The sequence below is a fragment of the Epinephelus moara genome, chromosome 8 (genome assembly GCF_006386435.1).
Source record: "Epinephelus moara isolate mb chromosome 8, YSFRI_EMoa_1.0, whole genome shotgun sequence".
Taxonomy (NCBI): domain Eukaryota; kingdom Metazoa; phylum Chordata; class Actinopteri; order Perciformes; family Serranidae; genus Epinephelus; species Epinephelus moara.
The window spans coordinates 12,844,071-12,856,215 of NC_065513.1; the positions used below are offsets into that span (position 1 = coordinate 12,844,071).

At 44.8% G+C, this 12,145-nt stretch overlaps 1 protein-coding gene across 4 annotated transcripts in view; it reads right to left on the minus strand.

The window, feature by feature from the left end:
• Positions 1-12,145, minus strand: part of ncor2 (nuclear receptor corepressor 2) — a 109,451-nt gene that overhangs the window by 22,514 nt on the left and 74,792 nt on the right. For 2 of the 4 annotated variants that reach the window (XM_050052247.1, XM_050052243.1), the window contains 8 exons: positions 12,054-12,116; positions 6,687-6,829; positions 6,370-6,508; positions 4,649-5,072; positions 3,392-3,512; positions 2,575-2,851; positions 1,631-1,678; positions 46-210 (listed from right to left, as the gene is read on the minus strand). In XM_050052247.1, coding sequence (XP_049908204.1) covers positions 46-210; positions 1,631-1,678; positions 2,575-2,851; positions 3,392-3,512; positions 4,649-5,072; positions 6,370-6,508; positions 6,687-6,829; positions 12,054-12,116 — 1,380 coding nt within the window. The remainder of the gene's footprint in view (positions 1-45; positions 211-1,630; positions 1,679-2,574; positions 2,852-3,391; positions 3,513-4,648; positions 5,073-6,369; positions 6,509-6,686; positions 6,830-12,053; positions 12,117-12,145) is intronic. The other 2 variants (XM_050052244.1, XM_050052246.1) reach the window with 2 other exon arrangements.

A 12,145-nucleotide genomic window follows, 5' to 3' on the forward strand; every position in this document is an offset into this window, starting at 1 on the left:
TTGTTAAGAATATAAAAACAGAGCAGGGCAGAGGAGAGGACTCACAGTTGAAGTGGAGCACATGCTGGTCGTGACTGATCTTGGCCATGTCTCGTGGGGACATGGGGTACGGTGAGAGAGCTGGTCGACCCAAGTTGGAGGTCCTCAGATCGTCAGGGCCCAGTGCCTGCTTCTTGGCTTCACTGTGCGGAGAGAAAGCCCGCGACTTTTCTGCAAAAACAACAACACAGAGTCAGAAGAAGGCATCTCACAATACCAGAAATGAGGTAGTCGATATCAGTAGCAGTGATATTCCACGATTCTTGATACCTAGTTCAATATCACGGTAAGAAATTAAACAAATCAATAAATCCCATGTACTTGGACATACACTCCTTTATAAGGAACATTTAAATTTCATTACCAGCCACGACAATGTCAATGCGATAACTTAGCAACTGTGCAAGATGCAGTCACGAAACTTCACAGGTGCGTAGTTGAGATCAAAATTAGGGTCGTGTTTGAAGACAGGTATGGTTCAAGCAAAACGAGCCAGAAGTAGGGGGAAGGAAGTAGGGAAGGGGCTGATGGCCACCCCACTTGAGCCCCTGTCCGACATTCGCTTAATGTCGCAGATCGCTGTATTGCGGCTGGAGTGACCATTGCTAGGTGGCTTCTAGTTTAAATTCAATTTTATTATGATGATCGGCCTTGAACACACAGTACTCTTCCATGTGGGTTAATGAGATTTTGTGGGTGATGGAACACATAAATATATGTAGCCTGCAGTATAATAACATATTTCTCCTCCATTGTTGTTGCACTTCAGCACTAGTACATATAAGATGTGACAGGTGGTCTTTGTGGTATTTGTCCTGCCCCTCCTTCACTGTGACTGGATGGCTGGGTAAAAAGTAACAGTGATGAGCACACCGTTAAACATTTTTCAGCTCTCAGCAACCAGAAAAAAAAAGCCAAATGTGCAGTGCTCAGCACAGAATAGAAGCCCAGTGCCTCGTAACACTGCTGCCGTTTGTAGCACAGTGTAAATACATGTTGATCCCACTGCAGAGAATTAACAAAAATACGCTGGCCTCGGGCAATTTACACTTTTCTTTTCGCCAGGTCAAGGCAGAGCAGTCATTGCAACTGCACTTCTCGCCATCATCCACGTGTTTAACTTGTTCTTCCATGCTGGTAGGTGATCTTCTTCTTCCTTTGGCATTTAATGGCAGACTAGAACACTTGTAGGCTTATATGCTGCCCCATCAGGTCGGGATGAATTACATCCCTGGTATATACAGTACTGGAGAAACACAAGTACTGTCACATTTTCAGAATTTTGGCCTTGACTTGGTATCGAAGTATCCCTTCTCATGACATTCCCAGTGAGAACCAAAGCACAGCACTTAGCTAGATCTCCACTAATCCAAAAGACTGTCCTTAAGCCTGCTAACTGTTGTCAACAACAACACCAATGCCATCGTCGTCTATGGGCACACCACTTCCCAGCCAGCCAATATACACAAAAAGCTCCTGCTAATATTTATCATTAAGTACACAAAGTAAAATCCAGCAGAGGCAGTGATCACCCTGCAGTGTGATTAAGGTGTAATTAAAAAGGGAATGGTGTGGCAAGGGGTGAACCTACTTAATCCCTGCAGGAGGGTCAGTAACCACCTCTCGTTGCCTTCCAGCTCTGAAGGGACACAAACACACCACATATCATCGCATCCTCACAGATTTTTCTCTCTCACACAAAAGCATGCACTAAATACATAAACACATTACTTCCATTACCACTTGGTGGGACTTTGATATTCACCAACAGCCAAATGTTAGTGAACAGTAGCTACATTGTAAATCTACACCTGTGAGATTTTTAAGCCTTTTTCTTCACAAAAAAATGCATGAATAAGTGGTTGCTGTACTTTAGAGTTCACAGCTGCTGTACCCAGTTGGTTATAAAAGACCTGTCTTTGTCTGGACTGTTGCTAAAAGTCTTACACTGTGCTCTCAGAGATTCACATTCCACGAGCTCACAGTAAGTGCACTGAACTAGACTGTATTCCCTTCTGGGTCAATAGCAATACCAGATCATTTATCAGTTCCCTTCTCCACGAGTGTCCCAGAAACACTTGAATGCCCTAAACACTAGAGAACTCAGACTCAAGGTTAGAGCATGTAGCAAGGACCAACTAAGTAAAACTAGATCAAATGCTACTAAAGCCACATAAAATGCAGCATTTTCTCCATTTTCTTCTTAAAATTTCATGATTCCTCATTCACAGTGCTAATTGTGTTTTTCGTTTATCCTTCATTTTAAAATGGACAACTTTAGCAATACTGTGCATACATACAGCCTGCTGAAGAGTAATGCTAGAGATGATACAGATTGAAAATGGCATGGGAAAAAGACAAATGCAGGAAATTGTGAGAAGGGTCCCTACATTTGTAACTTCAGCAGCTTATGCAACATCCTACCTCTAAACTAGCCCTACATGCCATCTAAGTGGTGATGAAGATTGATCAGATACTTGAGTATATAAGCAACAAAAGGTGGCTTTCTTTCTTTCTTGATAAAGGTGTGCGTACCATCCTTGTCGCTGGTGGAGGGGCTGCGCGGGCGAATACGAGGACTGCTGCTGTGAAGAGCCTCCCTGTCTCTGTCTGCCTGTGACGTGTAAGCCTGCTGTTTGCCTGGCTGGCCCGAAAGCTGCTGCTGCTGTTGCTGCTGCTGCATTTTGACCTCCTGAGAGGACTCCCCATGAGCCATGGTGATCTGCTGCTGGTACAATGCCAGGGCATGGGGGGGCAGCACTGCCTTGCCACCTACACTTCGCTGACCGCCCTGCATGGAGGCTTCTGGTATCTACACATGGGATGAGAGGAAAAGAAAAAAGGTTACAATCACACCACACACATAACACAAGCCCACGCCTACCTGGCATTTGACATATGGTTAGCCACATACAGTATCTGATAAACATGATAGCAAACAAACATCTCTTATTTCTTGGTAAGCTAAAGTTTCTCGAATGCCTGGGATCTAATTTCTTCTCCACAAAGCAATCTCTCCCATCATCCTCCATCTGGCTGGCTTATTTTATACAAATATGACTTAACAATTCCACCTGCTCTACTGTTATCTACGTAAGCAGAGAGACAGGGATGGCATTGATACCAATGCAACGGATGTGTGTGTGTGTGTGTGTGTCTGGGCAAATCAGTTTTCTATTACAAAACACTACCTGGATCAAAGACACTTTCCTAGGCTGGAAAAGCTGAGATGCTCGTCACCTAACTCTTGTATGATGTATGAGTGTGTGTGTGTGTGTGTGTGTGTGTGTGTGTGTGTGTGTGTGTGTGTGTGTGTAAAAAACACACACACAAAGTTTAACCAGTGACTCACAATAGGTGGTATAGCAGCAGCCCTCTGTTTAAGCTGTTTCAGGTCCATGGGCTTCTGCAGCGGGGAGGATATCACGCCATCGTGAGCATAGTTCAGTAGACTTGGCCGTGGAGAAGTCATTCTACACACATACAGACACAGAAAAAGTTAGTCCCTTCTCTTTCTGGGTTTGCCTGCTTGATCCAAAACACAAAAAAGAGGGCAAAGGTTCTGATTGTGTTTCCATCCCACATGCCTGCCTACCCACTCCTGCAGGAGACACAGGCACAGCCACAAATCCTCACTCACTAAGCGAGGTGCTTAAGTATTCAAATGATTGCAAACAGCAGGAATACATAGAACAGGTGCATGTGTGTGTGTGTGTGTGTGTGTGTGTGTGTGTGTGTGTGTGTGAGGAGTGGGTGGGGGGTTATATGTAGGATGAGTGTTGACAGAGCCTGAGACCGAATTGCAAGTAAAAATCCATATCCATGTCTCGCACATCTGTCGAAAGCACACAATATACTCTGAATCACAGACAGACACGCACTTTAATGCACGACAACACAAAAGTGTGTGCACGTATGCACACACGCGCACACACACTCGCGCACTCACTCACTCCCTTTGTTTGCTTTGGCAGAGAGGGCAGCTTTTCCCCCGGCTCTGCCAGTACATGCAGTCTGCTGTCATGGAAAAAATTGAACAAATACCGTGCAAACAAGACTAATCACTCCTCCCACGCACTTTGACACCCATTTCTTGTGGCCTCATTCACAGACACACACACACACACACATATATATATTATACATATATAGATATATAGATACACACACACACACACACACACACACAAACATAGATATACGGTAAATATATATTCTCATTCATACAAAGTACAAATAAAATCTCTGGCTGATAGAGCAACCAGTGGTGTACACACAAGTGGCTTGCCAAATATGGCTTCCCTGCTGTACAGTGTAGCTAGGCAACTAATAACACTTCAAAACCCTCGCTTCTTCATTTTCTGTCTGCTGTGGTAGACCAGAGAAGTAGGACACCTGGTAAACCACTGCTCAAAAACCAGAAGCCCTCTGACACTAATAATCTCAAGCAGGCCCAATGATGTCATTGATAAATCAGAACAGGAAGGATATAGTATAATTAAGATATTATATTTTAACCTAGAAAGATGTAGAATACATGTTTTTAGCATTTTACAAAACCTGAGAAAAAAGTCTTATTTACACTATATCTCTTGCTAAAGGCTCTTACCGGTTCTTGTCTGTGTTGTCTGTCTCTTCCACTTCATCAGCGCTGCAAGTGGCACTAGAGTCACTGTCCCCATGTGAACCTGTTTTGGGCCCGTGGTCCTTCTTGGAGCTCTTAGTGGAGCTTTTGACTTCCTCCATCTCTACTGTGGGAGGTTTTTTATCTGTGGCATCACTGGGTGGTGTCGACTGCTCTTTGCTGGGCTCCCCTGTCTCAGTCTTTATCTCCTGTTTTATGGCTGATTCTGCATCTTCCTTGACTGGAGGTTTCTCATCCCCTGCCTGGCCCATGTCTGACCCGGCTGCCTCCTTGTCCCCTGCGGTGGAGCTGGCCTTTGACCTGCCCGAGCCTTCCTCCTTAGCCTTGCTGTCCTCTGATGAGTGTGGCGAGGGCAGGCTCTCCGTGTCAGAGCTGTTGTTGGCTCCACCTGGCAGGGACAGAGGACAAAAGGAAACGCAGATCAGAGGACGCGACTGGGCTCATACTGTAAATCATGTTATATCTTCTTGTCCTTGTTTCTTTCATCTTTTCCCCCATCTCTTTCTGCTAAACCAGATTCTTCACAGTGCCAGTCTTCTACCTAATCATGTTTCACTGTACAATAAGGAGGAACACAAAACCAATTGGGATGATGGACGAAATCCCCCGGGGCATCAGCGCTCTATTGTGGAAGTGCAGTCTACACGACTATCAACAAACTACAGCGGGATTTTCAGGATGCTTTTATGTTTGACACTGCAGAACATGATTCTTCAAGTTAACAGAGCTACTCAAAGAGTTTTGTTGTTACATTACATTGTATAAAGATACACTCAGTGGCCATTTAATTAAGTATACATGCACAGTCTAATGCAATCCAATACAACAGCTCGGCCATAGATTGTGCCACTACAAAGACAGTAATGTTTAGTAATGAGTGACACTGTCAGAAAGGTGTTAATTCAGCTTTATGTGTATTATTAAGGCTTGCAGTGGTGTTGAACTTGACTAAATTATATTCAGTGGTGCTTTTAATGCTCTTCCCACCCATTTACAAATATGAGGGGTTAAGAATATTGGAAACCCTCAGCATAATATACTAACTACAACATCAACAGTAAAACACAAAGTTGAATTCACACCCACGTTTTAACAATGGCTGGCCATTATAGGCGTCATTATCATAAAAGGTAGAATTTGTGGTAAATCTATTGTGTTGGACTGCATTAAAGTGTACAGGTCCAGGTGTCCAGAGACTATACAAATTAAAAGCATCCATTTTGCTTTACTTAGTACATTTGACATTTTTTATCATCTTAGATTATAAAATGCTGATGCATAACTATGTTAAAACGTAACTACTGTAAAACTACTATATACTGAAATTAGGACTGAGCAATTTAAATTCGTTAAAATTTTATTGTAATTCTAATATGGCCTGCTGTAATTTAGATCCCTACAAAAATGACACTATAATCATTTAAATATTTTTTATGATGTAAAATTTTTCATTATCTCTTATATCGCAAATTATATCGCAATTGAAATATCAGTCAAAATAATCGCAATGAGATATTTCCTTTAAAATCATTCAGCCCTTAATGAAATTAAACAATCTACTTTAAACAGTAATAGATGAAGATGATAAACAGTTAGAGATGATAAACTCCTTAACTGATATATGGAGGTGAAATAAAACCTTTGATTTACACAGTATTTTCTTTTTGAAATTAGGGGTAGTGTACCTTCTCCATCTTCAGGGGCCTCCTCTTCATTGCCGCTGGCTCCTGAACCCTCCATCTCCTCCTCCTCTGCTGTATACGGGGCACTGGTCTCTTCATTCTGCAGGGCTTTGCCCCTTCGGCGGGCCTTTCGCTCCTTCTCCTGGGTCAAAACAAACACACACTAAATAAAAACAGCCCGGGGAACAAAACTGTGCAGATCCAGAGGAAAACCAGAAACACCCCTATAGCTTGTGTGAGCACATAACAGCATGAATGACTTCAGTTTGTCAGTATCACATGGAGCAAATGTGACTCACAAAATTTGTCCCAGTGCTTACCGATTTCATTTTATGCTGCTGCAGAATCTCATCCAGTTTCTGCCTCTTTTTGTAGTTGAAGTAGAAGTTCTTGCACTGTGACACGGTTTTCGATCCCACCATCTTGGCGATGGCGGACCAATTCCTACCATACTGGAGAAGGCCTGGAATTAACAGATGGACAGGCAGGGGGATTAGGATGGGACAGGAACAAAGACAGCCAGACACGGCTGACATGTGGTCTCACACAATTACGTTTCAGCTTCATATTAAATGATGATCTTTATGCAGTAAAAAAATGATGCAAGATGTGCAAAGTGCACTTGTTGTAAAGATTGCAAATTTCATGGTTATTTTGGTTTATGTACCACAACAATATCCCCAACCTCTTCCAGTGCACAGTATGGACGTCTCTCTATGGTAAGTCAATAGCCATAAACATCTGTCTCTATACAGCTGTCAAAACTGTAGCACAGCCTGGGAGTTTAGTTCACAATGCAACATAGACACAGTCCCACTCTCCCAGCAGCAGCAGCATGGCTATATGCCATATGCTTCCTAAGTGGAGACAGGGAGAGAGGTCCAGAGTAAGAGAGAGGGGAGTGGTGGTATGGTGGCTGAACCGTCAGTCACACCAATGACATCACCAACTATCCCAACTGGGGTCACTCTGTGTCATATTCTGACTGACTTTGATGTGACCCACTTCCAAGAAACCCTGGTCCTCTACCCAGTCAACCACATGATTGTGTCTTACACAAGAGTCTACAGGCACCCGCTGGGCAAGAGCTGTGATAGATCAACCTGTCATGACACACACACATACACAACCGTTCAGTGTATGCGTGCTAAAAGAAGAGATGTAGAGAGCAGTTGGTGGGTAAGTGCAAGTGAGTGAGAAAGACAGATAGTGTAGAATTTGCTCCGGTGTTTCCCCCCCAGAGTCTGCTGTTAGCTAAAGGCAGCTCATTAACAGTGTGTGTTGTAAGAGGCTTAGCTTACACCACCCACTTGTTTCCTGTGCCAGCCTGACAGGTCCTGGCAACAGGACAGCCTCTCAAAGGGTTGTGGGGAGGGGTGGGGGGGGTGTTATTAACAGGCACAGAGCCAACACCTCCTGGTATAACCTTGGACATGAGTTCAGAGGTCTCTGCATCTCATCGCTTAATGGAGGCAGTGGGACAACAAGCACAAATCTGAGCCAAAGGAGAGGAAAGGACAGCTGTTTACAGCCCTGTCATTTCAACTCTCAGATTAATCAGAAAGACTGATAGCAGCGCTTTATTGAATAATGCTATCAATAAGTGACAGCTGCAATAAAGGCTGGTCTATCAGTTGTTTACAAGTTCAACTTCTAGGGTATTATTCACAAGACTATATTTGTTTATGTGTCCAGACCTTGGGCAATATATGAAGATACACATAAACAAGTCACCCAAAATATGATAAAGTATCCAGAAAAGTCAAACAGTACCTCTGTCACACATATTCACTGATGAAAAGTCAAACAGTACCTCTGTCACACATATTCACTGATATTTATTAAAAAAAAAAAAAAAAAAATTTTGCTAAAAGAGCTGTGCATCATCCAGAAGATGTGAAAAGATGTACAATATTCACTGTCATGCTGAGAATTTATTAATGGCAGTAAAAAACCTACCATAACAAGCAAAGGTGATCTTAAAGTCTGAGCTGCTAGTGTCTAAAAGCTGCTACGCACCTACAACCTGTCAAGTGTTAAAGTGGAAGAGGTTTTTCAGCTGAAATATTCATTGCTGCCACTAAAAGGCATTACTAGGAAAGCTTTTCCAAGAACGAAAAGAAGACCGGCAGGCCTGACTCGCTTCAAGAGGACTGAGACACATGACCGACACCTATTAACGTTTTACAGCCGTCTCATGAGAGGCGGAGGGGATAGACTGCCCTACGAGTCAGACACCTTCCAGAGTACACACAAACATACACGTGCTCAGACAAACAAAGACACAAGCAGTGGCATAATATCACACACACACATACTGGCACGTAAGACAAGCACTTTGTACCCGCTGAACCGGAGGCAATAACAATGCAATTCATTAACTGAAAGTCAAAGGTCACTTTGTTATGACCTCCTTGTTATGACCTTATTCCATTATATGCAAGCACACGAAGCACAATCCTAAGCGGCTCTGGTTAACTCAGGGCCTTAGTTGCTGAAGCAAAACACATGGAACAAACATCCAATCAGCAGCAGCAATACTGAAGCAGGTGGTAGCCTCACAGCCAATCAGGACACTGTATTCCCATTAGCTCCTCCCAGAGAGAGTCCAATCAACACCTGGTGCAGCCAGAAAGTGGTTGTTCCTGTCTGTCACATGCCTGTCACTCCAGCCGCCGTCTCGTGGCCCTGCAGTGGATAACAGTATCAGACGGTCTGATCTCCAGAAGGCCAGCCGGGAAGCTCTTCAGGGCTGGGCCTTCCGATCCAGAGCAGAGGAGATGAAAACAGCTCAGACTTGGCGCTCTTCCTGCCAGCTGGCTTGATACTTGAGCCGGTGTCAGGTTGACATGCTCCAAAACAGCACATGCTCCTGGCCTCTCCCCTCCTTTTCCTCTCACTCTGTCCTCCCTGTGCTTCGGTGAGTGCTGGTCTGTTCTTCTCTGCCGCGTCTCTCCCCAATGGCGGTCGTCTGGGAAGACTTCCACAGGAAAGTGGGACTGTGGGGCGGTGCTATGTGCTCAGCCTCTCTCTCCCCTCATCTGATCTCTCCTCTATCTCTCTTTTTTTCTCCTCCCTCCCTCTCTCCGTCGGTCCGTCCCTCCCCCTACCTCAGTCTGCCAGCAGGCACCGCGGCACGCACGCACACACACACTCGCAAACGCATGAGTGAGTACACACTCACTCGAACCCTCTCTCTCTCTGTCTCTCTTGTTAATACTCTAGCACACAGACGCAAACACACACTCAGGCAGTCCAAGAGTAAACAGAGAGCAGAGAGAGAGAGAGAGAGAGAGCGCAGCCCAGAGAGAGGAAAGATATAGAGAGAGAGCAGAGCCACTGAGCCAAAGAGACAATGGAGAAAGGGAAAGGATACAGAAGTGGAGAGTAAGCAAGAGGGGAGAGGAGGGGAGGGAGGGAGTTGATGTTGATACCATGAGAAAGCATAAAGGCTTTCACATTTTTCCTGACTGACCTGCTTTTCATCTTGAATGTGACCTCTCTCCAGTCTATAACAACACAGAGTGAGGGGAGAGACAAAGTGAGTGGGGGAAAGAGGCGCTTGCCAAATCTTCCACAGCTCTTGCCAATCTGGGCCGTTGCCATCTCCCATCCGAGAGAGACGGACAGAACGAGAGACGGAGATAGAGCAACAGTGGAGGAGAAAGACAGAAAAAAATAATATGCCATTCTCTACCTGCTGCTCCTTTAAATGGGTTCTTCCAGCAAGCAGAGCAGGGGCCATTATCCAGCTGCCTGCACCCAAGCAAAGCCTGCCAGATTAGTGCACTTACATAAACGCCAGCCAAGAAGGGTGCACATGCAAACACACACACACAGACACAGTTTGGACCAAGTGCACACAGACACAACCTTTGCTACACATATCTTACACACACACACACACACACACACACACACACACAGGCAGGCATGGCTGGTGGGTTTAAGAGAGAGGCTTTACAAAGACTGGCAGTCCCTTGTATGAAGTACCAGTCTTTATGAGCAGTGAAGACAAGAGTGATCTCTCTCCGAGTGTGGCCATGCCATCCTCGAAGGCAGCGATGGCTGGCGCTGCCATGCTGGAATGCCGATGCCTTGCCAGGCAGTATAAATGCCATTATTCAGATCTGTTTAGCTCAAAGGGATAAACACATTAGCATCAGGACACCTAAGCCTCTTTAAAACATATACATGTCAAGCACCTGCAAGGGAGAGCACCTTGACAAGCTTATTCAATACTACGAGGAAATGGGGGGTGGGGGTTATGATCTTGGAGTGTCTCAGTTCTTGGAGGGGAATCCCTTTTGGCAGGTGTGGGGGTGGTTGTTAGAACTGATGAAAAACGGCAAGAGCAGCTCCTCCTCTTCGGCCCTCAGGACTGTAGCTGGGGCTCTGTGGTTGTGGTTACATAAGCCCTTCATAGAAGCCCTGCTCCCACCAAGCTGCCAGGCTAATCCTCTGGGATGGAGAGCCCCACTAATCCCGCTGCAGGAGAATGGAACTGAAGACATTAACCAGGATTACTACACAGGACCGTGTTCAAGCCAGGCCAGCGCCAGTTACGCAAAATAACCCCTTAACACACAAACCCCCACGCAAACACAAACCCCCAATTTGCAGGAGACGCTACACACAGACACACTGCATGAGGCAGATGCGATAAATGATGACCAAATGTGGTTTCAATATCACGCTCAAGCTGCTCATGGCTGCTTGCAAGAGGCACTTTATCTACTGTTGATTGCAAGAGAGAGCAGGTTAAGTTAGTCAGAAGCAGAACTGAGAGTCACACAAAGCAAGATGACACATCATCTACAAATGGCCACAAAGCAGGCGCCTTGCAATGAAAATGTGTTGAGTCAAGTGCAGAAAGCGGGACTTGACATTACAAAGATGGTACTTAGTCACGTAAGACCAAGATTTTAAAAAATCATCTATCAAAAGATGCATTTAAATACACAGCTGAGGTTGCCTTTTGGCAATGTGAGATATTTATAAATATTAACATTACTGCCTGTAACACCATCACCTTTTCTGGGAACACGAAAATCTTTCTTGTTTAAATACCCAAACAGATAAGAACCAGATTGGACCATCAATCTGGTGTCGCAGATCAGTGGGGAATCCCTATCTAAAGTAGTGAGCATACGAAGCCACTGTTGAGGTAAGGAGCTCATTATATCAGTAACTGAGACTCACAGACTGCACGCAACAAACACTGTCTGAGCACTCACACAGAGCGCTGGTGGTAGGAAAATGGGCAGAGTGTCAGCGACCTCTGTGAATCAGCCATACGCCTCTGGGTAATCTTCAGTCAGAGACAATAAACAGGTTGAGTTAATGACTGCTGCATTTGCAGGGGCTGGCTGATAAGAGGCAGACTTTACAGCCTGCTTGATAAAAAGACAGGCTGCCTTGACCCACAGAGACGGGGAAACAGCTCCAAAGAGCAACAGACCAAGTCCAGGCAGACTGACACATACACGCATAGACACAACCTCGCAGCACGTGGCGGTTGCTGTCTCACTAACAGGAAGTCACAGCCGCATCACTTGTCTATGCTTTTAAAAAAAAGTGCTTGAGCTGCAGCTCGTGTTCTCTCCTTTGACAACTCTATTATAATTCATAGCAACTGGAATTAAGTTAAACTTCGCATGGAGAGGAAAAGGTTTACTCTGTATTACCTTTTTTGGCAGTTTCCATCTCTTCTTCAGTCCAGCGAGAGCTCTCATTCATCTCCAGATTGGCTGTTTAAAAAAAATAGAGAACCACCAAG